Source organism: Aythya ferina (assembly GCF_964211825.1).
Source record: "Aythya ferina genome assembly, chromosome: 24".
NCBI classification, from domain to species: Eukaryota; Metazoa; Chordata; class Aves; order Anseriformes; family Anatidae; genus Aythya; species Aythya ferina.
The window spans coordinates 7,361,323-7,384,656 of NC_140322.1; the positions used below are offsets into that span (position 1 = coordinate 7,361,323).

The window sequence follows — 23,334 nt, forward strand, 5'->3', positions numbered from 1 at the left end:
CTGCATAGAAAGACTCAAGTCTGATTTAGACTATTCTCCAGAACGTAATAAACAGCTAGAGGCTGCAGGTCAGCAACATGCAGGTAATGCATTCCAGTTATCTGCCATTCTGCCTGTACATGGACAAGCAGAAGGTTACAGGACACACTGACAAACAAGATGCCAGTGCTGAGATAACCTCCAAACAGTGACAGTGAAGAAAAGGAAGCACCAGGAAATTTCTGTAACAGTACTATCTTCACCTAATAGCCTAAATATTTCATGTCTGAGATACTTCCACAGTAACTGGCATTTTCTTCATTGTCCCATTTTGGTTTGTGTTTTGCCAATTTTCTGAAATAACCACAAAAATCAGTTTTGAGTATGTTTTACCTAGAGGGTGACATGAATGCTTTTCTCAGAGCACATGTAACATACATATATTTTCCATAGGCTTACACCAACAAACATCTCTGCAACTCGAAACATGTTTATTTACTCTTCTGAACTGACAAATTCAAGTTAGCTCTTTTATTTTCAAGGCCATTTATTCAATGCAATTACCATGACAAACTATAGGCTCCCCATATAATTAAAAACTGTCTTTGAAGTCCATATCTATAGTTTAACTTCACATGCTCATGCTTTAGGGTATAAACACAAATAGAATAAGGCATACATATGGTTTCCAGCAACATCTGGTATCTTGCTGCACCTGAGACATCATCATGCCTATCTTATAAGGCATTTTTCATTATGATCACAAAAATTAATTTAATTAACAGTGAAGTCTCTGAGAACACTCAGACACCTGAAAGGATAAAATTTGCTTTGACTTGTTCTGCTCATCTCTGTTCAAAGAGAACTTTTTAACTTACCACAGGTATAAAATCTGATTTTTATATGAAGTATTTGCATTCAGTATGGTCCAAAACATTTGTATGACACATACAATCCTACATTTAACTGCTATCTTTATTCAACAAAAGTAAATTTAATTGCTCCTCTCATCTGAGATAACAGATGCAGAAGCGATTTCCCTGGTTATCCATTTGCCTTTCTCTAATCTACATGAATAAACTAAATCTTGTATTATTTGTATCAAAACGGGGAGGAAAATTTTCTAAGTATTCTAACACTATTTCAGTTGGATCCATATTAATGGAAAAACCCTCCCCAGAGTGGGGGACAAAGCCTCCAGATCTCTCTCTGCCCTCAGAATGGAAGTTAAATTCTGACACACTGTTCACGGATCTGACCACTTCTATATACACAATAAAATGAGGCCAAGGTTGACAGAAACGGAAAAACTGAAGTATGGAAAAGCTGTTAACTATTATGCTCACAAGCAAACGGGAGAACAAAGAATTATGCCCATGGCAGGGGAGGGGGGTTGGAACTAGATGATCTTTAAGGTTCCTTCCAACCCAAGTCATTCAATGATTCTATAAATTAGCAGCTTTTTTCCTGAGTCCTTCCATGGGTCCTGTCTGGATTCTCCATAACATTCTTCCACATCCCCAGAAGCACAGTGGAGCAGAAGAGAAAAATATCACTATAATGCTACAGAATACAGACTAATAGTCATTTTCAATGAAGCCATGGTACATTTCCTTATTCCCACATTTCTGAAAAAGGAGGCTTTATTAAGTAGCATTTTCAATTACAACAGACATGAACTGGAATCCAGCAGAAAGGCCTGTACTTGCATTAAACTTTTTTTTTTTTTTTAAACACCAACAGTGACAAGCTAATACAGTTATGATGTAAGAAACCAAGTCACTCAGTATTTCTTCATTGTGAATAAAGGCTGAGAATGGGAAGGGAAGGTTCACAGAACACTGAGAATGAGAAAAGGATCAAAACCAATGTTCAACTGAAGAAACAGGTGCTTTGAAGTATTATTTTGTCTTCTCTTACAAGTCTATACTATGATATGGAGATAAAAGCCAGTGTTTTGAGGGAAAGGTGTCTTGGTCTTCACCCAGTATGTTTTTCTAAATTAAGTACCACAGTTTTTTTGTTTAAAAAAGTAATTTATAATTAAATACCTGTTTCAGAATTCTCAGATTTGTTGCGCTGTTAATATCACACTCAGATGGAGCGATCCATTTTTAAAAAGAATTTAAAAAGCAGCTCTGAACTTTGCCTCTGAGATGGAAACACTGTCTTTGAACTAACAGTGATTCCTGTCACTCTTGCTTTGTATCTTTCAAGGCTTGAAGTCTTTCTAAAAGGGGTGGATGGGAATAATGCCACATTGAGAAGATCCAGTCAGAAACAGGGAATCCTAAATTATCTTTGTTTAGTTTGATCAAAGCAGAATATAGGTCTTTAGCCTTCCCAAGTTCCTTGGCAAATGCATCTGCTTGAAACTCAAATCGTCGACTTAATACAGTCAAGCAGAAAGAGAGAATCTGTGAAGAGAGAAGTATATTAATAATTATCTAAAAATTCAACCATCCACATTTTATTTACAATATTAGTAAATGCCCACTACAGTATCTTCCTTTCCTCATCCCACACACATTACTGTGACTGAGGAATGATCTCATTAAGATTTATACAGGCCACATCTGAAACAGGGAGTCTTCTGACACAGAGCGCAAATTCTACTTATTAAATGTAGATAACAGATAGAGCCCATAGAAACTTCAATCTCTTCTCCAAAATAATAATAAAGTCAAAATAAAATCATAGTTTTAATAGAATGATACTTCAGCACCCATGTCTCAAAGACAAATTGAACAATTTACCTCATTGTAAGGTGAAAAAATGAACTGGAAAATAATCATCAAGCCTATCAGGGTAGGCTGAGTCTCATAGAAACCAAATGCAGCAAAGAGCTCTTTTCGACCAATTAACACAGCAAACAAGAAGAAACACAGGAAGGAGTTCATCTAGAGAAAGGAAACAACACTCTTGATTAAGATGGGTTTTTCATCCAAGTCAAACATATGGCCTAAAATGTCACAGATTTGCATAGAAACTCCCCAGGGGTTAAAAAAAAAAAAAAAAAAAGCAAACAAGAAATCCAAATAGATTACTTTAGAACTCATATATGAAGAAGAACAAACAGCTAACCTTTACCAGTTTCCAGTATGTGCATGCAATAAAAAAACATAATTTCTTCTGGTCCTGGACAACCTGCTCAAGGTCCAGAAGGCCTCCAGAGGTTCCTTCCAACCTAAAACATTCTCTGATTTTCTAATTATTTTCTGTCAGTGTGCTAAAAACAAGTTTTAAGTAGCAAAGGGAAATGAAAAGGCAAGACAAGATACACAAGGGGGGAATAGAAGAGACAACCCATTTCCTTGGAATTAAGCATAGGTTCTAAAACATTTAAAAACAAACAATGTGTGTCCAAAACCCTTCTTCAAAGCATTACCTACCGTTTGCTGTGTCACATTTCTGTTCCTGGAAACAACCCATGCTTCTATCTAACCATATTTGCACATTGCTTGGCTGGCCTTTCAGAGGCAAGGGGCACTACCATGCTTTATTATGTTTTATAGAGAATTTTATTAGTACCTTTTCAATCCATTCAAGTGGCTGTTTAATCTTTTTGGAGTAATGTGAAATGTGGCAGAATAATGCTTGTTTTTCAACAGACAGAACAGAAAGAAGAGGGACATTTGTGACAGAAAACAGTCAATACAAAAAGTACAAAAAACGTTGAAGAAGAATTTCTGAAAATTTCTGGAAGTTTACCTATTACTGTGAAATAATAGTATCTAAAAAGTAGATCTGAAGACAAAAGTTACATGAGTTACCAGAATGGCAAAAACATATCAGTTGCTTTTTAATTAGTAGGGATCAATATCAGCATCAGAAGTTGGAATATAATTGTGTTAATCAAAGCAGAAAGGACATTACTGACGTGTTCAGTGGCATGGGTAAGAAAAAGTACTATGGAATCAGAAAGATTTTCTTAAGTTAAAAGTTTGAGATGTTCCAGAATGAAAAAAAAGTGAATAGCCTTAGCACAAAAAAAAAAAAAAAAAAAAAAAAAAAAGCATTTCTGAACACACCGTCATAAGCTAAGAGACAAAAAAGTCTGGAATTTGAGGAAAAAAGCATGCATGATAACTAGAACAAGACAAATCTACATAGTATATGGCAGACTTTACAGGAACTTCTTGGTACAGGTACTAAGAAAGCTGACTAGGAAAGGAGCCCTCCTAGATGGAGGCCTGTAAACAGGGAGGCTCTGGTGGGTAAAATGGTGATAGGTGGCTGCCTTGGCCATAATGACCAAGAAGTAGTCGAGTTTAAAATTTTTGGTGATAGGAGAAAAACTACCACCAAAATTTCAACACTGGACTCGGTGAGAGCACGCTTCAGACTGCTCAGGAAACTTGTTAGTGAAGTCCCCTAAGAAACTGCTTTTAAAGACAATGGAGTCCAACAGTGCCTTTTTTTTTTTTTTTTTTTTTTTTTTTTTTAAGTACCACCTCCTAAGAGCACAGAACAGGCAAATACAAAATGCTGGAGGGGCAAGCAAGAAGGGGCAGAAGGCCAGACTGGCTGAGCAGTGATTTTCTTCAAGAGCTTAGGTGGAAGAAGAAATTGTATGGTTGCTGGAAGCAAGGTCAGGTGATATGTGAGGACTAAAGCGATGCTGCTTACATTTACAGGGAGAGAATTAATGCGGCCAAGGCTCAATTAGAGTTGCAGCTGGCCAGCAGTGTGGAGAACAATAAAAAAGGCTTTTTAAAGTATGTTAACAGGAAAAGGAGGACCAGAGCAAACATGTCCTTGATGGGGACAGTCACCTAACAAACTGGGACACATAAATAAAGCAGAGATGTTTAATGCATTTTTGCCTCTGTTTTCAACATCAGTGATGGGCTGTGGGACCCCAAGTTGGAGGACTGTGACCACTGGAATGATAAACTCCCAGTCAACCTCAAACTTGTGTGGGATTTGCTGCTCCACCTGGATAGGTATCGATTATGTGGATTGATGGGATTCATCCTAGAGTAGCCAGAGAGCTGGTTGATGTCATCACGGGATCTCTCTCTATTATTTTTCAATGATCTTGAGAATCTGGAGCGGTCCCAGTTAACTGGAGGCTGGCAACTGTGATCCCAATTTTCAAGAAGGGCAAGAAAGAAGAACCTGGCAATTACAGGCCTGTAAGTCTCACTTAAGTGCCTGGTAAAATTATGGAGATTATTCTGGAGTTACTGAAAAACACCTAAAGGACAATGCAGTCATTGGTCAGAGCAAACATGGGTTCAGAAAGGAAAGGTCATATTTAACAAACGTAATTTTCTTCTATAAAAAGATCACCCATTTAGATGACCAAAGGAAGCCAGCTGATACAATCTGTCTGCATTTCAGTAAAGCTTTTGCTACTGTCTCTCACAGTATCCTCCTGGACAAAATGACCAGAATACAGTTAGATAAAAGCACAGTAAGATGGGTGAACAATTGGCTGATGCGGCGGGCCCAAAGGATTCTTGCAAATGGGGTTACACACAGTAACATATAATAAATAAAATTATATATAATATATATTACATACATGTATATACCTATTATAATATAGGCACAATAACATATTTACCAACAACTAATGCAAAAGGTAGAAGAAAACAATATAAATAAGTTCAGAAATACTCTCTGGGTCAGATTTCATAATCCACAATCACATTCCTTCGTACCCCTCCAAGAAGGGAGGGAAAATACCTATTCTCAGACTCATGGCTCATGCTCTCTACTAGCCAGATGGGGCAAAGTGGGGACAGAAGGGCTACTGCATGCTCACTGTACACTTACAAATCTGGAAGCAAGCAATTGGAAACAATTACAGAATGCTCTATGAAAACCAACAATATCATAACTTACCTGACTGATGATAATGTTTTTGACAGTGTGACCTAGTTTCCAGTGACCCAATTCATGACCAAGGACAGCCAGAACTTCTTCATTTTTACATCCTTGCTTCTTACTCTGAGGGAATAAGGAAGTTGAACTAAACACAACTGAATCAATTTCTTATTTATTAATTTGTCTTCCTACATCAGGAAGTTTCCCAAGGGCAGGCTCGTCCCTTCTACTGGCAGATACACACATCCAACTTCTTATTGAGATTTCTTCGAGAAGATATTTACAAAAAATAAACTTGCAAGTTCAACAATCTTCTACCAAGAGATGGTGATATCTTATTTCTATGCATACAGACATTCCCACACAGACCTGAACAATACTAGAAAACTTGCCTCCAAACTCTCCCGTGCCATCCCTTGATCTAATTGTTTATTTACTCAGGAAAAGGCATTACAATGAAAGCTGACATTCAGAGCCACAACCTCTTAAAGCAGAATCAAAAGCAGAGTGAAGTCCTCCCTCTACTTCCTTCGATACTCAGAATGTAGCCTTCCTCCCAAGGTATTACTGAATGACAACACTCCCATCATCTGCAACAAATGCTATGATATGCTTTAAAAATATCATCAGGAAAGATGGGCAGGTGAGCTCAGAATCACCTCCTCTTAAAAATCAATACATAGACCTACACCTAGGCTGAGTAAGGCAATTCATTCTTCTCAGAATTACTCTTTCAGGTTCTTTGGAAATATCCTGCCAATTCTATCCATCCCCAAAACTCTCCTGAAACCACAAAAGCTGTACAGAAGATGTGCAGTTGCACAATAATACAAAGGACAATGAAAGGCTATCATCCTGTTCTTGACCAGGGTGGGGAAGGGTGCACATGTAATCTGTGTATGTACACACATGCACACCTTGCACCAAAATTCTTGCCTGCAACAAAAGGCACATAAATGATGTACTGATAGTCAAAAGCATTCAATTCAAAGGGAAGCTTAGGTGTGGCAGTCCCAAGAGAAGGAACATAATCTAAAAACCTGAACAGGCTCCTCATTTGATCAGTCACAGGGAAGACACATTTGTTACATGCAAGAAAACAAAAAGCTAAAGCTCCCATGGACTTCTGAGGTTTCTTTGATGTTTTCTGCACCCACTCACTAACAACCCCAGAAATTCCATTTAACGGCAGCTCAATATCCTTGAGCTTTGGTGATGGAATTATTTGGTTTGGGTTTTAGCATTTCATTTAGGACCTTTAAAATACATTCAGAAAACACAAGGGACAATCCCACCAAGAAGTTAATGTAAATAACAGTGAAAAATAAAGCCAGAATAGAATAGAACAGAGAAACTCACTTTTGTTTTAGACTTTGTCTCTTCATTCTCACCCTCTTCTCCTTCTGCTGGCTCTTTGTTCAGTGCAGAATAATCTTCTAGGAGAGTGTCAAACAGCACTATCCGCTTATTCTTGAAGAATCCATAGAAGTAAGCATTGCTATGAGAAGAACGCTTAGAACCTGTTAAGTAAAAATTTACATTAGAGACCTTGATCTGAATAAGTCTGTGTACTGCAGCTTAACTATGTAAGGCCCTTAAAATTATTATATTTGAAATAGGCAAATTTTTGCAGTTACTTTCATCTAGGTCACCTGAATGGTGGACTCATGGATTCTTTCTACTATTGATATACTTTAGCCTTTCCGCAGAATAAACTGTTGAATTCATTTAAAAAAAACAAAAACAAAACTGTCCAGATCAAAGTAACTGTTAGATTTACCTAATTTTGCCTATAGACAGGAGCTGTTGCAATGCAAGAACTGAACAAGGTCTCTGTGAGAGAAGAGGTGAAATCTGTCTGTTTTTTCCAACAAAAGATAAAGCACTTCAAGCTGAAGGCGGACTCTCACAGTACATGCATAAGCCACACCAACTCCTCAGAGCACAAAATATCCATTGTTCCATTGCAAGCCAACTCATGTTGTGGTGATAGTAATTTCAGCACCAAACCAAGATAGACCAACAGAGGAAGAGGCTGGTCAGAGTATGAAGCCTCAGCATCCAGTCCCTTCTCAGCAAGAAAATCTGATGACCAGCCACTAGGTAGTGTTATCCCCTCTGTCTATTGTAAGAAGCTTCAACCTTTACCAAAGCATTTATAGGGAATGAACCTTATCATCTGCCTGTTACGGAACAAACCATGAAATGTAAGGGTTTTGTCGCATGTTACTAAGAAGTTAGTTCTGGAGTGGGAAGAGACAAGGCAGAGTGCAGCAGAACACTGGCAAAAAGATGTTCACGCATCAGTCCCCCCATGTCAGCAGGGTTCGTTGTTGGCTCAACAGCCTGAAGGATGCCAGGAAAAGAAAATATGGATTTGGCAGCCTCTCTCCACTGCAAATCATTGCCACTAAATGCAGGCATGCTGAAGAAGCTAATGCAGTGATACACCACAGAGGTGCCAGTGTACTAAGAATTCGCTCACAGGGCTTTCACCATAAAGTTTAAAAGTTTAAATTTCTTGGGTCCCAAGTATATCAACAGTAGATTTTTCTGGCTGCACCGAAGTAGAGTAGTGGCTGTATTTAGCCATCCCAAAGTTTTAAAAGCCACAACCTCCAGTCTAGAAAAAAAATTTCATTATCTTCTCTCTTTTAAAGCAAAATTCTACCACTGCAGTAAAATTCTACCATTGCAGCTCTTTATTCCATTTCAAGTTGCTTTCACCAAGGCATTAGAAACATGTTCTATCCTCACAGGTGAGGCAAAACAGAAACTAAATTGGCGAAAGTCCCTGAAATCACATACAAAAGGGAGCAAAATGAGTAGCAGTGGAAACATTAAAGAGTAAAATTCTCCATGAAGATAGAATTGGAGAGGAAACGACAAGGTAGCTGGCATGCTCCATGTTATATTCCACAAGCTAAGAAAAGAGGATGCACAATTTACTACTCCAAAGTGAAAAAGTGACAATCTCAAGTAGAAGGGCTGGGTTTATTCAATCACACCATAATCAGCTGTCCACATGAACACTCTAAAGAGGAATAGGTGTTTTTAACATTCATAGCTTTTTCAAGTACTTCACTAAGGACATTGTAACGCAATTAATACTGAAAAAAGACTAGAAAAGTTAAAAAAAAAAAAAAATCCTTCTGCCTTAAGTTCTAGAATTGGAAACTTAATAGCTGCTTCCGTTTCTGACTGCGCTACGTCACAGCGCATGTCATGGCAATGGCTGTTAAGGACATCCTCAGTTAAGGCTGTATATTCAAGCTTCATTTTTCTCACCCAAAGTCAAAAAAAAAAAAAAAAAAAAAAGAAAAAAGGAATAGAGCACAGACTTTGGCAAGTAACACAATAGCTGTTGAACATAAACAACTCCCCTGCTATAACATTCAAAATCAGAGCTAAAAATCCACAAATTTAAAGTTACAGACTCTTTATTCAAAAAAATCTCACCTTCAACAACATACACCTTAGTCAATGGGAAGTCAATGCTCTTTGCCATTGTTTCAATTTGTTGCTTGAGCTCTCCCTCAGGAAGTGGAATGAATTTATCAAATAAAGGTGCAATGTAGTCTGCATAGATTGTAACAAGCACCTGCAAACACATATGGATATTAAAAAAAAAAAAAAGAACATACAAATGTGTTTAGTACTAACTATGAGGCATGGCTTAAAGGGGACAGGGAGAGCACAGTTCAGAAAAACACACCTTCATAAACTGAATCCTGTATAAACTGTGATCTATAGCAAAGCAAGGCTTTGCATGGGTCATCCCATCTATAAAGAAAATGACTTAGACTGTTGACAATCAGCAATTCAACAGCAAGATGGAGGTGGGGGCAGGTTGGTCTCCAAACAATCCTGAGCAAAATTACTAAAAACAGTGCTTTTGCTCTGAGAGTTCCTCAAACCACAGAAAAAAAAGCCACTACGATAGCTGGCAGCAGTGATCTTATCAACGACAGGCTGTCACTTTCACCTACTTCACCAACACTGGAAAGTTCTCAAGTGTTTCCTAATGAGCAGCAGAGCCCACCAAACCAAGAGGTAGTTCTGCTTCTTCAAACTCCTGTTAACTTGCACAGCCATAGTCTAGAACAGGCGAGAGATTTCTTGTCCTGTTTTCTTCCCCTTTTTCCAGTTGTGCACAGGGCTAAGGAACAGACTGATGTCTGTGTTACAAAGTGATTAACAGCCATATCCCCAAACCTCACTATGATGCACTTGCACCTCTTCAAAATTGCACCAGAAGCAGCCCAAATGAGAAAGCCAAGAGTGGAATAACACTCTGATGGAAAGAAAAGCTGAACTTCCTTCCTTCACACTCTTGACCTACACAAAACTATTTATTTATTTATTTAAAAGAAAAAGGACTGAACTGGGAATAAGTTTTAATTTTGGTTAGTAAAAAGGAACAAGGCATGAGAAGGAAACAGAAATAAACAGTTTTTTTCTTCACATTGAAAACATATATGTTGACTTTTGAAAAGAATCCACACTACTGAAAAGTAAGAATATACCTGAAATTAAGGAAACTGACTTATATGGACACGCTTATCTGCTTGAATAAGACAACAGTTAAAAAACAAAACCTATTTTTGTTACTGTAACTGTTAAAATAAGAGTTTAAAACTGCAGATGATTTGCAGAAATTGTTGGAACGTATTTTATAGAAGTGAAATCAACTATTTCTGTCCATACAAGTGTCTCAGGCCATTTAAAATGTGGGTGTACTAATCATAAATTTTCATCTCTGATCTTTGTGTAATCCCTTGGTATCAGCAGGGATTATACACTGGAAGAAGGATGCAACTGACCATAATTACGATGTTATGGAACATGATTACAACTGGAACTTTTCTCCCTAAAGTGAACTCTAAAGAGTAACTCTTAACAGCTGCTACACTTATTTTGTATGTCAAAGACTGTTCAAAATCCCACTAAGGTGGGAAACCATGATCAACACCCTGTAAAGCTACAGTGAAAGCAAGACACCTGCAAAGCACCAATTGCTGGGGCATGCAATTAGTTCCAGAAAGGGGAAAAAAAAAAAAAAAAAAAAAAGAAAGCCACTCCGTCTTGCTACCTTTTTTTTCAGTACAGATATCTGTAGTTCTCTGACAAGACACATATTTTCTAGCATTTGCTGAGTAAAAGATAGGGTGGCTCTGTTTTCACAGTTTCTAAAGTATCTATACATTTTCCAGGGATTACCTTCTTCCAGTCCTGAAATTACCAGTTCTTTCAAAATTTCAGCTTAATCCATCTATGAAAAAGCAAGTCTTTAATGCTGTTAAACCTAAAAACTTAAAGCATTCACTAGCTATTTTTTGTAGCTAAAAATTTTGTGGATTTTTAGCTACACTAAATGTGGCCAGTCAATACACGTGGCTGGCCAGAACAGAAGCTGACAAATTGAAAGAAGTCCAAGAAAGATATAGAAGCTGTATCTAAAAGCAGTGGTGAGACGAAGAAAAAACAAAACAAAAGACACATAACTACCTAATATAAATCACAAAAAAAGAAGCTTAAGAAAAATAACAATCATGATTTCCTTGCCAGGTTTTCCTAAAAGACTTCTTGAAGATACAACCCAGATCAACCAGAAATTCTGAACCTGACGCAAGAATCTGGGATTGAAACAATTTTATTGTTAGGCTAACGTGACACACTTTATTACATGAATGTAATCTAGTAATTCTTACAGTTCTTAAGGTGTTACGGTATTCTTTTAATTTAAAAATAAATGAATATGTACAACACTAGTTCTCTAATTTCTTCTTTGGGTGAGCAATGGGTAGTATATCGAGACAAAAATGACAGTAGAGCACTAAGTATATAAAAAATAAAAAACATCACATCCTTACAATATATACAAAAATATCCTTCTAAAAAAAGACCTAAAAATGTCAGTTACCAATTCAGTATATAAAATAAGCTACATGAGCTGAACCAGAAAGGGAAAAATCAATACTTGTCTCAATACAAAGCAATGCAACTGAGAATTGGTGTTTGGTTAACTAGAAGAGACACCTAATGGAAATACATGAAACTTTATAAATGTACCCAAAGCACATTTTTTGCCTAGTCTTGTCAAACCAATTTTAGTTGTCTTGGTTTCCTTTCTATAGTTAAGAAAAAGGAAAGTCTATCACCATACAGCATTTTAATTCCAGCATTCCATGTTTTTTTGAATGTTTATTTTTCAACTGATTAAAACACTCCAGTGTAATAGATAAAATATAAGATATCAAACTAATGTGGTTAGTTAATACAAGTTATTATTTCTGAACAGGTCCACAGAGAATACCATGAAGTGTTAAACATTACAGACACTAAAACTCCCGAGGTTTAGACTTGTGAGTGTCTAGACTTAGCTCAGCATACTGAGCCATGCAAGTATCTAGCATTTGGAAGCAACCCACACGTACTCTTTTACTCACCAAGGAAACAACTAATGTGAAGAGCCAGGCATAGATGAAGAAGTAGTCACCCCCTATTTTAATAATATAAAGCAGAAGGGATGTCACTGGCAACAGAATACACTGAGTCACGATAAATTTCTTGATGGCATCCTTGAAAAAAAATCCCAGTGTCTGTAAAGAAAGGATATCAGTGATATTTACAATACAAATATTAACAGGTGATATTTGTTAATGAACTGATTCCTTCACTGGAAGCACAAACAAAGTAAGACAAATCACAAAATAATGAAGTAGCAATAACAGTGCACGCTAAGGAAAGTAGAGTCAGTAAGAAAAGGCTGAAGACCCTTTTCAGCTCCACTCCAGATAGCTGTGGGTCTGTACACCCACCCAGACTTGAGGCCCATGTGGATGCATGCTTCATTAGTAAGATCTGACCCAAACCCTTACTTTATTGCATGTATATCTTTAACTAAAGGAAGAAAGAAAAATGTAAGCTTATCTGTCCCTTAATTCCTTTAGCAACGAATATTCCAGGTATCATGGGATTTTATAGAAGTAGTAAACTGAAAGAAACAAAACTATTGTAAAATATTTTGTCTTTGAACAGTTGCCTCAATTAATCTCAACCTTCAGCAGCTACCAAGCTGATTGTCTTAACTGAAAAGTGGACAAAAGTCCTACTGAAGACTTTTAGGTTTAAACTGGTCATTTCACTCCAAGTTAGCTTCCACTGGTATGTAGTTTCTATTCCTGTAGCTGTCTCAGCTTCTAAAATTAGCATAACTTTATTAGGATGGATGTTTAATGGATGTTTCAAAGACCCGTACTTGAATCAAACTGATCTAGTGATTTTGCAACATGATTAGACACCCAACTAGCTCTTTCAGGAATTGTTACTTCAGTACTTACAGCTATCTGCAAGGCACAGAAGTGAGGGGTTTATTATATAAAGATCCTTTCTGACAAGGTTGTGTTAAAAAGCCCATACTGTGTTAAACATATGGAACTCTTGTCTGGAAAGAAAAAAGCATACTGGTAAAACAGGTTTAAATAAAAAAATAACGATTAGGGAAAGAGTTTGTATAGATGCCTCTGACTTCCGTGACTGTAATAAACACAAATCAGACAGAGAATAATGTAAATTTGTGGTTTTATGTACACATATTCACTGTGGTCACACAGTGAGCACTTTGATGATATACTCTTGCTAAGCAATTATCAGTTTCAGCAGTAATACAATTGTACAGAAATGTGTCCACACAAATGGAGCATTCCAGACAATACTGTTTTTTGCCTGTAAACATGAACCTGTTCAGCAAAACCATTCTGTAATTAGAAAAGCACGTGTGCCTTGGTCACACTAAGCAGTGCTTCTTTCCTGAAAAGCACCACAGGAAAGCTGTAAGGAAAAGCATGAAAGATCTGTGTAAGCTTTGTCCTGGACAAAAGAAAAGTTGTTTCTGTTTGACTGAGACTCTTGAACTGGCACAAGCCATGAGAGAGAAAAAACAATGTACATACATCCATGCACTCCCATGTATTTTTTTCCTCAGCTCAGCTGGAAAGAGGCCTGTTGTATAGCTTTTTCATTTTTTGAGCTTAGTAAATGGCTGAAGAAACAGTCACTTAAACAGTCACAAGGAAGAACTCTTAACAGAATCGTGCTGCTAGCAGTGGTTCCACTGGACTTGACGAAACATTAGATATTGCTGGATGAAGACATTAGGACCACCATCTGAAAATACAATTAAGCTCAAGTTTTCATTTTAATTCTTTTTTTAATGCCAGTGCCATGATCTAGGAGGAACAGAGCTATAAAATTGCATGGTGTCTTGTGTCTTTACCCCACTTCTCAGCTTTCTAAGGCATATGTGACCTCAAGAAAAAGCATTATTTTCAGAAAGTCACTACCACGGAAAAAAGAGTCTGCCTGAAAATCCTTTGAAAATCATTTAAATAAATTCCAGGAATCAGTTGTGAATTTAGCTCATTCACGGAAGGGCCTAACCCATTAGTCTAAAATGAAATGTAGAGATTTAACATTACTGGAGTCTCAAATTGGACTGGAGCTGGACTCAGCCTTCGGTTCTTGGCATGAGAACCGTTATGGAGAAACAAAGACATTAGGCAGACAGCTCAATCATTCTCACTCTCATTAAAGGATACATAGAAACTACATGGCTTCTGCAAGCTGTCTCAAGACAGTTTTGGAGAAACCTGAGCTGCTAAGTTTAGCTTTTGACACTCAACTTCTGCACAGAAGAAAGGCTTGATCAGTGCTCTGAGCTCACTGCATCTTAAAGTGTTTATACATATTCAAGTCAAGCTCTCCACCCATCAGCTGCGTTGTCAGTTTGCTCTAACTCTAGTGCTTTACAAGCTCCAGTACTGAGTCTTAGGACTTTTATGTCCTCGACACAAAGAACTTCCAGTTCTGTCACCAAGATGGAACTTACTCCCCACTATAGTAGGAGAAATAAACAAAGAGTAGGTCTGATGCAACTACACAGGATTAACATGAGAGACAATCAAAGATGTCTTTGGATTCAAGGATTCTGAATGTCAAAAAGATGTCTAGGGCTAGACCTGGATACAAACATACTGCAAAAATTAGGACAGTCAGCATTTACAGTTTCTAAGGATTAAAGAACAGAGTGGCAGAGAGAAAATAAATGTATTAAATAAATATTCTAGTTAAGTATTTGCCTGAAGAAAAAAATGATTGACTCATGTTCTGCAAACATGGGAACATTCCTTCCTCCCTTTACAGGGGCAGGAAGTTAGCCTACCTGTATGCTTACCTCTGCATGCAGCTCTTCCACAATTTCCCCACCTATACATCTAATCCGGATAAAAAGTAGCAAGACCTGTTGGCAACCAAGGAAAATAAAAAACTTCCCTAGGCAGTCCTAGTTAGCAGTATGTCCTCATGAGGTGCTGACACATACCAAGGCTGGTGAAAGGGAAACATTTTTGCCTATAATAGAATCATGGAATGGCTTCGGTTGGAAGGAACCTCAAAGATTCCAACCCCCCTGCCATGGGCAGGGATGCCACCCACCAGATCAGGTTGCCCAGGGCCTCATCCAACCTGGCCTTGAACACCTCCAGGGATGGGGCAGCCACAGCCTCTCTGGGCAACCTGTTCCAGTGCCTCACCATTCTCTGAGTAAAGAATTTCTTCTGAATATCTAATCTAAATCTACCCCTTTTTAGTTTAAACCGTTGCCCTATCACTACACTCCCTAGCAGAGTCCCTCCCCAGCTTTCCTGTAGGCTCCCATTATGTAATGAAAGGCTACTGTAAGGTCTCCCCAGAGTCTTCTCTTCTCCAGACTGAACAACCCCAGCTCTCTCAGCCTGTCTTCACAGTAATGGTCTCTTTGATCATCTTCGTGGCCCTCCTCTGGACTGGTTCTAATAGGTCCACGTCCCTCTTGTTTTGGGGATCCCACAGCTGAACACAGTACTCTAGTACTATGCATCCACACTGAAGTTTCTCTCCCATTAAGAAAGGCTGTTCCCATGGGATACTGATACTGAAACAGGTTAAACTAAGTTGATGAGAAAGTCAAGAAAGCCAGTGCTGAAAGTGAGTAACTAACAGAAGTGCAAAGAGTCAAATTTTCTAATTTAATAAAGGCTAAATCAATAAATCAATGAGTGAGATGAAGAGGAAAATAATTTCTTATTTTTGTTTCACCTGTACAGTGTTCAGAAGTACCCCTACTGAGCAGCAACCCAGGCTTCTCAGGAAGAGCATATGAAGAGCAAAGAATGATCCATCCAAGAATGAACAGCTGAGGTATGAAATGTTCTTAGTTCCACTGCTATAACAGAAACTTTTTGCTAGAAAGCTGCTGAGGGGCACAGCCTCACTCAAAGACATTATGGATGTGGCACAGGACATCTGCAACAGTCATGAACTGTCATTGCTCTTATTTTTATGTAGAGCACGTAAAAATGTTCCTAAAAATAACAATCTTTGGCACAGATGTGGACATGCCAGTCCATCTAACCTACCAAACCTAACAAAGGCATTAAGTCAGCATACATGTTGTCTATGATACCTGTTGATTGAAGCCATGTTTTTCTTCTATGACAAATGTGTTATATAAACTCCAGGGGAGACCGGTCAATGCACTGAAGAGTGTTGCAAGCAGCAGGAATACCAGTGACTGAATAATCTAAAAACAAAGAGAGACCTAGTATTTACCAACCTGTACTGACACTGGTTAGAAGTTAAAGCTAGATAAATTTACAGAAATCACATTTGCAATTATCAGATTATTGATTATAGGAATACCCTCCATTAAACCAAAGCACACTATTTTCATAAAGGATTTGTTTGATGCTTGAAAACTTTGAAATTGTATTAAGCAGTAGATAAAGCTGAATTGTAAAAACAGTTCTTCCTGTCCTTAGCACATAGTACATATAGAGAGTGTATGTTCACCTATGTTCATTTTATCACTACAGTGTTAGTTTATCACTAAGTATTGTTCAGTATTTCTTGACTTCAGGACACATCTAGAATAGCTTCTCATCTTGTATGTCTTACGAAGCAGCTGGAGATTACAGAGGTCACAACTACTCATTAAACCTGGTTAGAAAAACTCCTTGTTCTCTTCCAATATACCATTGACTTTTGAACAAAACAGAGGCTGACTGTCTGAAAAGCAATAGCTTTTAAATCTAACAAGCTATATTTTGCACCTTCTGCCAAATTTTTGGAGAAGAGTAAAAAAGAACCCCTAATGACTGAATGACATCTTTCTTCTAGGGACCACACATTTTCTCTAGCACTTAAAGATTGCTTACCTCATATTCTGGTCCAAACCCAGCGCGACTGGAAATCTGACCAGAGAGATCCCAGAGAAAAGGAATTCCACCACAGATCAGAATCATCTTTGGGGAAAAAAAAACAAAAAACAAAAAACACCACAGAGGCAATATGAAGCAGGACATCATCCCATCCATCTAAAATGTTAGCAAAATAAACAGCTTTTAAGGATGAATCAGAACTGTTTTATGATTAAGTTTTTGACACCCTCCCTCCCAAATACACACACGCATAACACTGCATAAACAATGCCTGGAATAGATTGCAATGGTTCATTTTTACTATACTGAAGTAGAGATCAGTTGTTTTTTTTTTGTTTTGCCGGTGAAATATTAATATATATACAAGCCTATTAACTACAGATTTTGCTGCTATATTGTCTCAGACCAAATATGTTTTTCAGAAGATCTTAAAATTCATTTGCCCTACAGTTGTATAATACACAAAAATGCCCTCTTTATGAAGGGCATGCCAAGATTCAGCAACTTGACTGTTCTGGAACAACCTTGCATGAATTCCTTACTGTGCTGGTTTGGATGTTAGAGAGTTAACTTTTGTCATAGTAGCTGATATGATGCTATGTTTTTGGATTTCTAGTGAAAATACTGAACAACAAAATGGGGGATTTGGCTGGGGGATGGGGCTAACATTATTTGGGGACTGGAAAGGCTTTAGATGGCTGTTAGTGAGCAATTGCATTATGTATTCCTTGTGTTTTGTTTTGTTTTCCTTCGGATGTGGTGTTTTTTTTCTTCATTTCTTTCTTTCTTAATAAAATGTCCTTATCTCAACCCATGAATTTTCTAATGCTTGCCCTTTTGATTTCCTTCCTCCCTGCTAGATGGGAGGTGGAGGGGGGTGAGGAGTGAGCTGGCCTGTGTGGTGCCTAGTTGCCTACCAACATTAAAATACACCTACTGACAGAAAGGCATTCAGAATAAAGACAGCAAATAGCTTGCAGGTCCATTACCAACCCTCCTGGGACAGCACACTCTGATCCCAAACTCAGGCTCTGGGATTCAGAATGCCAAGACCACAACCCACCAAACCCCACCGGGAACATTAACTTCTTATTCAGAAGATGAAATAAAATGAAGATACTAGTAGAATATAGGGATTGTATCTCAGCTTACTGAGACCTGCTCTATTTAGGACAGTGCTCGATTGATTAACTGGGAGCTTTACCTCCCATCTTCTGTTTTTTGTTCCTTGATTTTTGTTCATTGGTCTTACTGCAACATAAAAAGCAGAGAACTGCAATAGATACCAAAAAACAGTGTTTTTAAAAGTTTTGTTTAACTTTTTTTTTTTTTTTTTTAACATAAACAACCTCAATAAGGGGATCAAGTGCACCCTAAGTAAATCTGCAGATGATACCAAGCTGAGTGGGAATGTTGTTCTGCTCAAGGGTAGGAAGGCTCTGCAGAGGGATCTGCATAGGCTGGGCCAATGGGCAGCTGTATGGCCTTCAAGAACACTAAATGTCAGGTGCTGCATTTGGATGATAACAACCCCATGCAGCAGTACAGGCTTGGGGAAATGTGGCTGGAAACTTGCCCAGCAGAAAAAGACCAGGGGCTGTTGATCAACAGCCAGCTGAACACGAGCCAGCAGTGTGCCCAGGTGGCCAAGAAGGCCAATGGCATCCTGGCCTGCATCAGAAACAGTGTGACCAGCAGGACTACAGAAGTGACTGTCACCCTGTACTCAGGCCGCACTTCGAGTACTGTGTTTAGTTTTGGGCCTGTCCCTATATGAAGAACACTAAGTTGCTCGAGTGTGTGCAGAGAAGAGCAAAAATGCTGGTGAAGGGACTCGAAAACAAGACACATGAGGAGCAGCTAAGGGCACTGCAGTTGTTTAGTCTGGAGAAAAGGAGGTTCAGGGAAGACCTCAATGCTCTGTACAACTACCTGAAAGGAAGCTGCAGTGAGGTGTGTCTCAGTCTCTTTTCTTAGGTGACAAGTGATAGGACACAAGCCCTCAACCTGCTGGCCATGCTTCTTTTGATGCAGCCTGGAATTTGATTGGCTTTCTGCACTGCTGGCTCATGTCTCATTTTTGTCCACCAGTGCTCCCAGTCCTCTTACTCTTGTTACATGATTTATATGGTTTTACAGTGCTATTTTCATTATCTTTCATAAATTGACCTTTTTATTCTTAAGTTCACTACTGTGGTAGATAATACATAGTAATTATATTCTTGCCAATACCAGGAAATTCAAGATTCATTTCTGACCCAGTCATGCTACTAACGACCAATATATTTCAGCTGTTAAGTCAGAAAAAGTTTCTTCTACAACTGTTTGCATATCATATATATAGACACTTTGTTTTAACTCTCAGCTCTATTTTTTCATATTTTTGAACATTACTTGCCAAGCATAACATCTGTATAGTCAAGAAGAATCTACTGGTACTCTTCCTCTTCTCATTTTTTTTCTACGTACTACTTAAAATTTATTTTAAAATGAAAGTAGCTGCCTCCCTTTCCCTTCAAACACAGAAAAATATCTGTATTTGTAACAGCTGAAAATAATTCTAATACTCCTTAATTATTTGGAAAGCATAATAGGCCAGACATGACACTAATACATAACAATGTATGCTGTATTTGATGCTGTATTTGTGCAGTACTCAGCACTGCATAGAGAAATTACGTGCTGTCTAAATAATTTCTTCTTTTTATAAAACCAATACGCCACAAACAAGAAACACAGAATCTTAAGTCTTCCAAATTTCAGTTTAACGGGAGATGCCACTGTGCCAACAGTGCTGCTGCATAGGATCGCTAAAAATCAAAGTAGTTCACAGTTTTAACTGCATGAAAAGTATCGTATGAATGCTAGAGTAGCTCAGGTACTTACAGTGCCCTCAACCTCCGAATACAGGCCTGACCAAAAGCTGAAAGTACTTTTGTCCAGCTGATACAGACGAGATTTTTCAAATGTTTCTGAATCCATGATCTGTCCTAGTTCCCGTGGTACATGTGTTGTTGTTCTATACACTCGTCTCTGAAAAATTGAAAAAGAAACTTAAAAACTGCATCTTTTTTTTTTTTTTTTTAAAGGAGAGAAAAGTTGCACACAGCAAGTACCCATCAGCCACCACAGATAGTGAAAAAAATGACCACAACAACAAAAAATGCTATTAACCCTGCCCCGCAAAAGACAACAAATATTCCTAAATTCTCATTTTCTATAAGTTCTAAATTAAAAAGAAAAGCGTAATTCTTACAATCAGAAGCTGAGTTGCTTTCTTACTTATTTCTTTATAACATAAATACTTACTACATAAAGATCATACAAAGTAGCTTTTCCACAGTATAAGACTTACTGTGCCATGATTACTACTAAGCAGAGTTTCAAACTAAATACCAGATCCTCCATGAAACCAGAAACCACACCTATAGTTTGGCTGCATAAATGAGGAGCTATAGAAGAAAAAGCAACTTGCAAATTTCAGAAGTCTGAAAGTCATTATTCACTGTCTTATCTTGTTTGAATGTTTTTATTCCTTTTTTAGAGGAAAAGCTCCTACCCTCTGTCACTTCAAAGTGCACTATTCCTTTGACTAAAGTATTGGACTGCAGTGTTACTGACAGCTCAGCTGAATCTAACGGCTCACAAGTGTAAGCAGCATTGCTTCCTCCCCTCCCAGCAACATTCTCCCTTGCTGATGGGTCTGGCCAAGATAGAGTCAACTTTCTCCACAGTAGAAGAAAAACACACTCTTACAGTACTGTACTTTGTATTTGCACAGCATCACTATCTCTCTACCCACCACCCTGCAGCATGGATGCCAAAGTGGGCAAGAAACTGGAAGAGAAGTCAGAAAGGACGAATGGATATTCCATACCATATAACATCATGCTCAGCAATAAAAATTGATGGAGGAAGACGTTGGGAAGGGCTTGAAATCCAAGGTAACTGTTGCTTGAAGACTGGCTGAACATCAGCCTACTTGTGGGAGGTGGTGAGCAATGGCATTTGCAGGACTTGTTGCTCTTTTTTTTTTTTTCTTCACTTATTAAACTGTGTGTACTCTGATCTCAGTTTTCTAATTTTGCTTTTCCTGTTCTTGCCCCTGCCCTGGGAGGAGGCATGAGCAGCTGAGTGGGTGTTTGGCTGCTAGCCAGCCCTACTCCAATGCTCCTGCACTTGTTAAGTCTTTCTATGAATTCACATAACACATCAATGTGATAGTGAGCGTCCCATCACATTTCTGGAACAAGCAGGACACAGTGCCTTCGATCATTCGAGCAAGCACAGTTCATTTGCAAAGGACCGGCCAGGCTCCAGAGCAAAGGCAAGAACGAGCAGACAGCGGCAGCACGTGAGGCTGGTCCGCGCTCTCCGTCCAGTGCCGTTAACACTGCCGCCTGTCTCTGGAACCTACCACGCGGGCCGCACAGACGGACACGACGAACCCCTTCCACCCCTCACCGGTGACTGCACGCGGAGAACGAGCTCCGCCCGGCAGGCCACGGGCAGCAGCGCCGCGCCCTTGCCCCGCTACCTCGGCCGAGACAGGGCCGAGCTTTCCCCAGGCGGACGTCGGCCCCGGCCCCGGCCCCGACCCCCGGCCCCCGGCAGAGCTGCTCCGCTCGCCCTCCCGCCCGCTGCCCCCGCGGCTGAGGCCAAGCCAGGCCGAGCTGCGGCCAAGCCTCTACCCAGGTGAAGCCTGCCGCCGCCGGAGCACCCGCCGACCTGCCGGTGCGCCAGGAAGGCCTCCCAGAGGTAGACGGCCCAGGAGAAGAGCAGCACGGAACAGAAGATGCGCTTCTCTGCGGGCAGATCTGCCCACAGCTCGCCGCGGAGCGCCATGGCTCCGCACCGACCTCGCGCTTCCTCCCTCCTCCTTCCGCCACCGCCGCCCGCACTGCGGCGCCACCTGGCGCCCGGCGGAGCTGCGGCCGGGCCGGGCCGACGCGCGAAGCAACGTGACGGGCGGGGCCCGAGGGGCCGCGCGGTGTGCACTGGGATCGTCCCTTCAAAGAGCAGCGGGGGGCGTTAAGGGGCCGCGGCGGTTGCGGCGGGGGCGGCTGGCCCGCGGCCGGTACAGACGGTGTGCCTTTCTTGGCCAGAACGCGCTTGGGAGTGCGCCACAGGGCGCGTCAGCTCTTGGGGTCGGGCAAGGAGACGCCGCGGCAGCCTGGTGGGCTTTACGGCTCTTGATGCTTTGAGAAAGCTGGGCAGAGAAAAGCTCTTAAGAACTGCTGGTGGTATTGGGAGTCAGCGGCACCAGCATGTTGGTGCTGGACTTCTTACCCTGCATAAAAGTTGTTGTCAGTGCTCAGGTGCAAAGATGTAGGGATTGAGCTGTAGAACAGAGCAAGCTGAAGTTTCCCCACACTCCAGAACAAGACTCGACACCCACTCAAAAACCCAAATTTAGGTGTGATCAAAAGAAATCCAAATACTTATTCTGGAGGCTGGGCAGGGCTGCAAGGGTAGGGGGAAAGGATATTGATGTAGTACCAGAGCATGCACAATACCTGTCTAATCTATGCAGCCATTCTGGTGCCCAGCTTCCAGCCTGATTCAGCCAAATGTAATCAGTGACACAGACAGATACAGAACAGCAGGCCAGGACCTACCTGCACAGTGTACAGGTAAGAGTACAGGCAAGAAAAAGTTCTGTCCACCTGACTCCAGCTATGAGGGCACAGCTTGACCAAGATGGAGGATGACACTAATTTTGTGCACCTCCACCAGTTATAGATTCTGAATCACAACAGGATCACCAACAGGTCCAGTTTGTGGAGCACTAACCCAATCTACCTCTGGAAGACATAGAGGAGTGATGTGATAGCAATGGAGGAGAATTGGCTGGGCAAGGGCAAACAATGCACTCCTCAGGTGAATCTGAGGAGCTAGGTCAGTACACATCTGAACTTTCCCAACCACTCTGTAGCAGCATACAGTGTCCATAGGAACCTCACATAGCAGATATCAAAGGTAAACACTTGCAGTTTCTCCATGGGGGAGGTAGCTGTCATCCCTTCCCCATCAAATGTCTTTTCTTACGTTTTTGCCAAATGCAAAAGCACAGACTGGCACTATGCATAAGGCAGAGCAAGTCAAGGTTTAGCTTCCCAAACTGCTCTAACTTGGGACCACCTAGGTTTGGTGAGGAGGATTCACATTGCCTGACATGGAGCTAAGTCACTGTGAGATCACCTTTAGAGTGATCTTGTAGTTTGTGCTGAGGAGCTGTATTGGGTACCAGTTCTACAGGGCA

At 39.9% G+C, this 23,334-nt stretch overlaps 1 protein-coding gene across 1 annotated transcript; it reads right to left on the reverse strand.

Moving 5' to 3' along the window:
- Positions 1-1,596: 1,596 nt before the first annotated feature.
- ZMPSTE24 (zinc metallopeptidase STE24) lies at positions 1,597-22,142 on the reverse strand. The gene is made up of 10 exons (XM_084496936.1): positions 21,801-22,142; positions 19,959-20,105; positions 17,070-17,156; positions 16,319-16,435; positions 12,264-12,416; positions 9,274-9,415; positions 7,174-7,334; positions 5,833-5,937; positions 2,736-2,879; positions 1,597-2,396 (listed from the first exon to the last, which is right to left on the reverse strand). The coding sequence occupies exons 1-10, from the start codon at positions 21,915-21,917 to the stop codon at positions 2,172-2,174; spliced, it is 1,398 nt and encodes a 465-aa protein (XP_084353062.1). The 5' UTR covers positions 21,918-22,142; the 3' UTR covers positions 1,597-2,171.
- Positions 22,143-23,334: the final 1,192 nt, after the last annotated feature.

Excerpts from the sequence above, each read along its gene's own strand:
- ZMPSTE24 (XM_084496936.1), bottom strand. The coding sequence starts at position 21,917 with ATGGCGCTCCGCGGCGAGCTGTGGGCAGATCTGCCCGCAGAGAAGCGC. Across the intron at positions 20,106-21,800 it reads CCTTCCTGGCGCACCGGCAG|AGACGAGTGTATAGAACAAC; the intron begins GTCGGCGGGTGC and ends TCAATTTTTCAG. Across the intron at positions 12,417-16,318 it reads AACATGGCTTCAATCAACAG|ACACTGGGATTTTTTTTCAA; the intron begins GTATCATAGACA and ends CTTTCTTTACAG.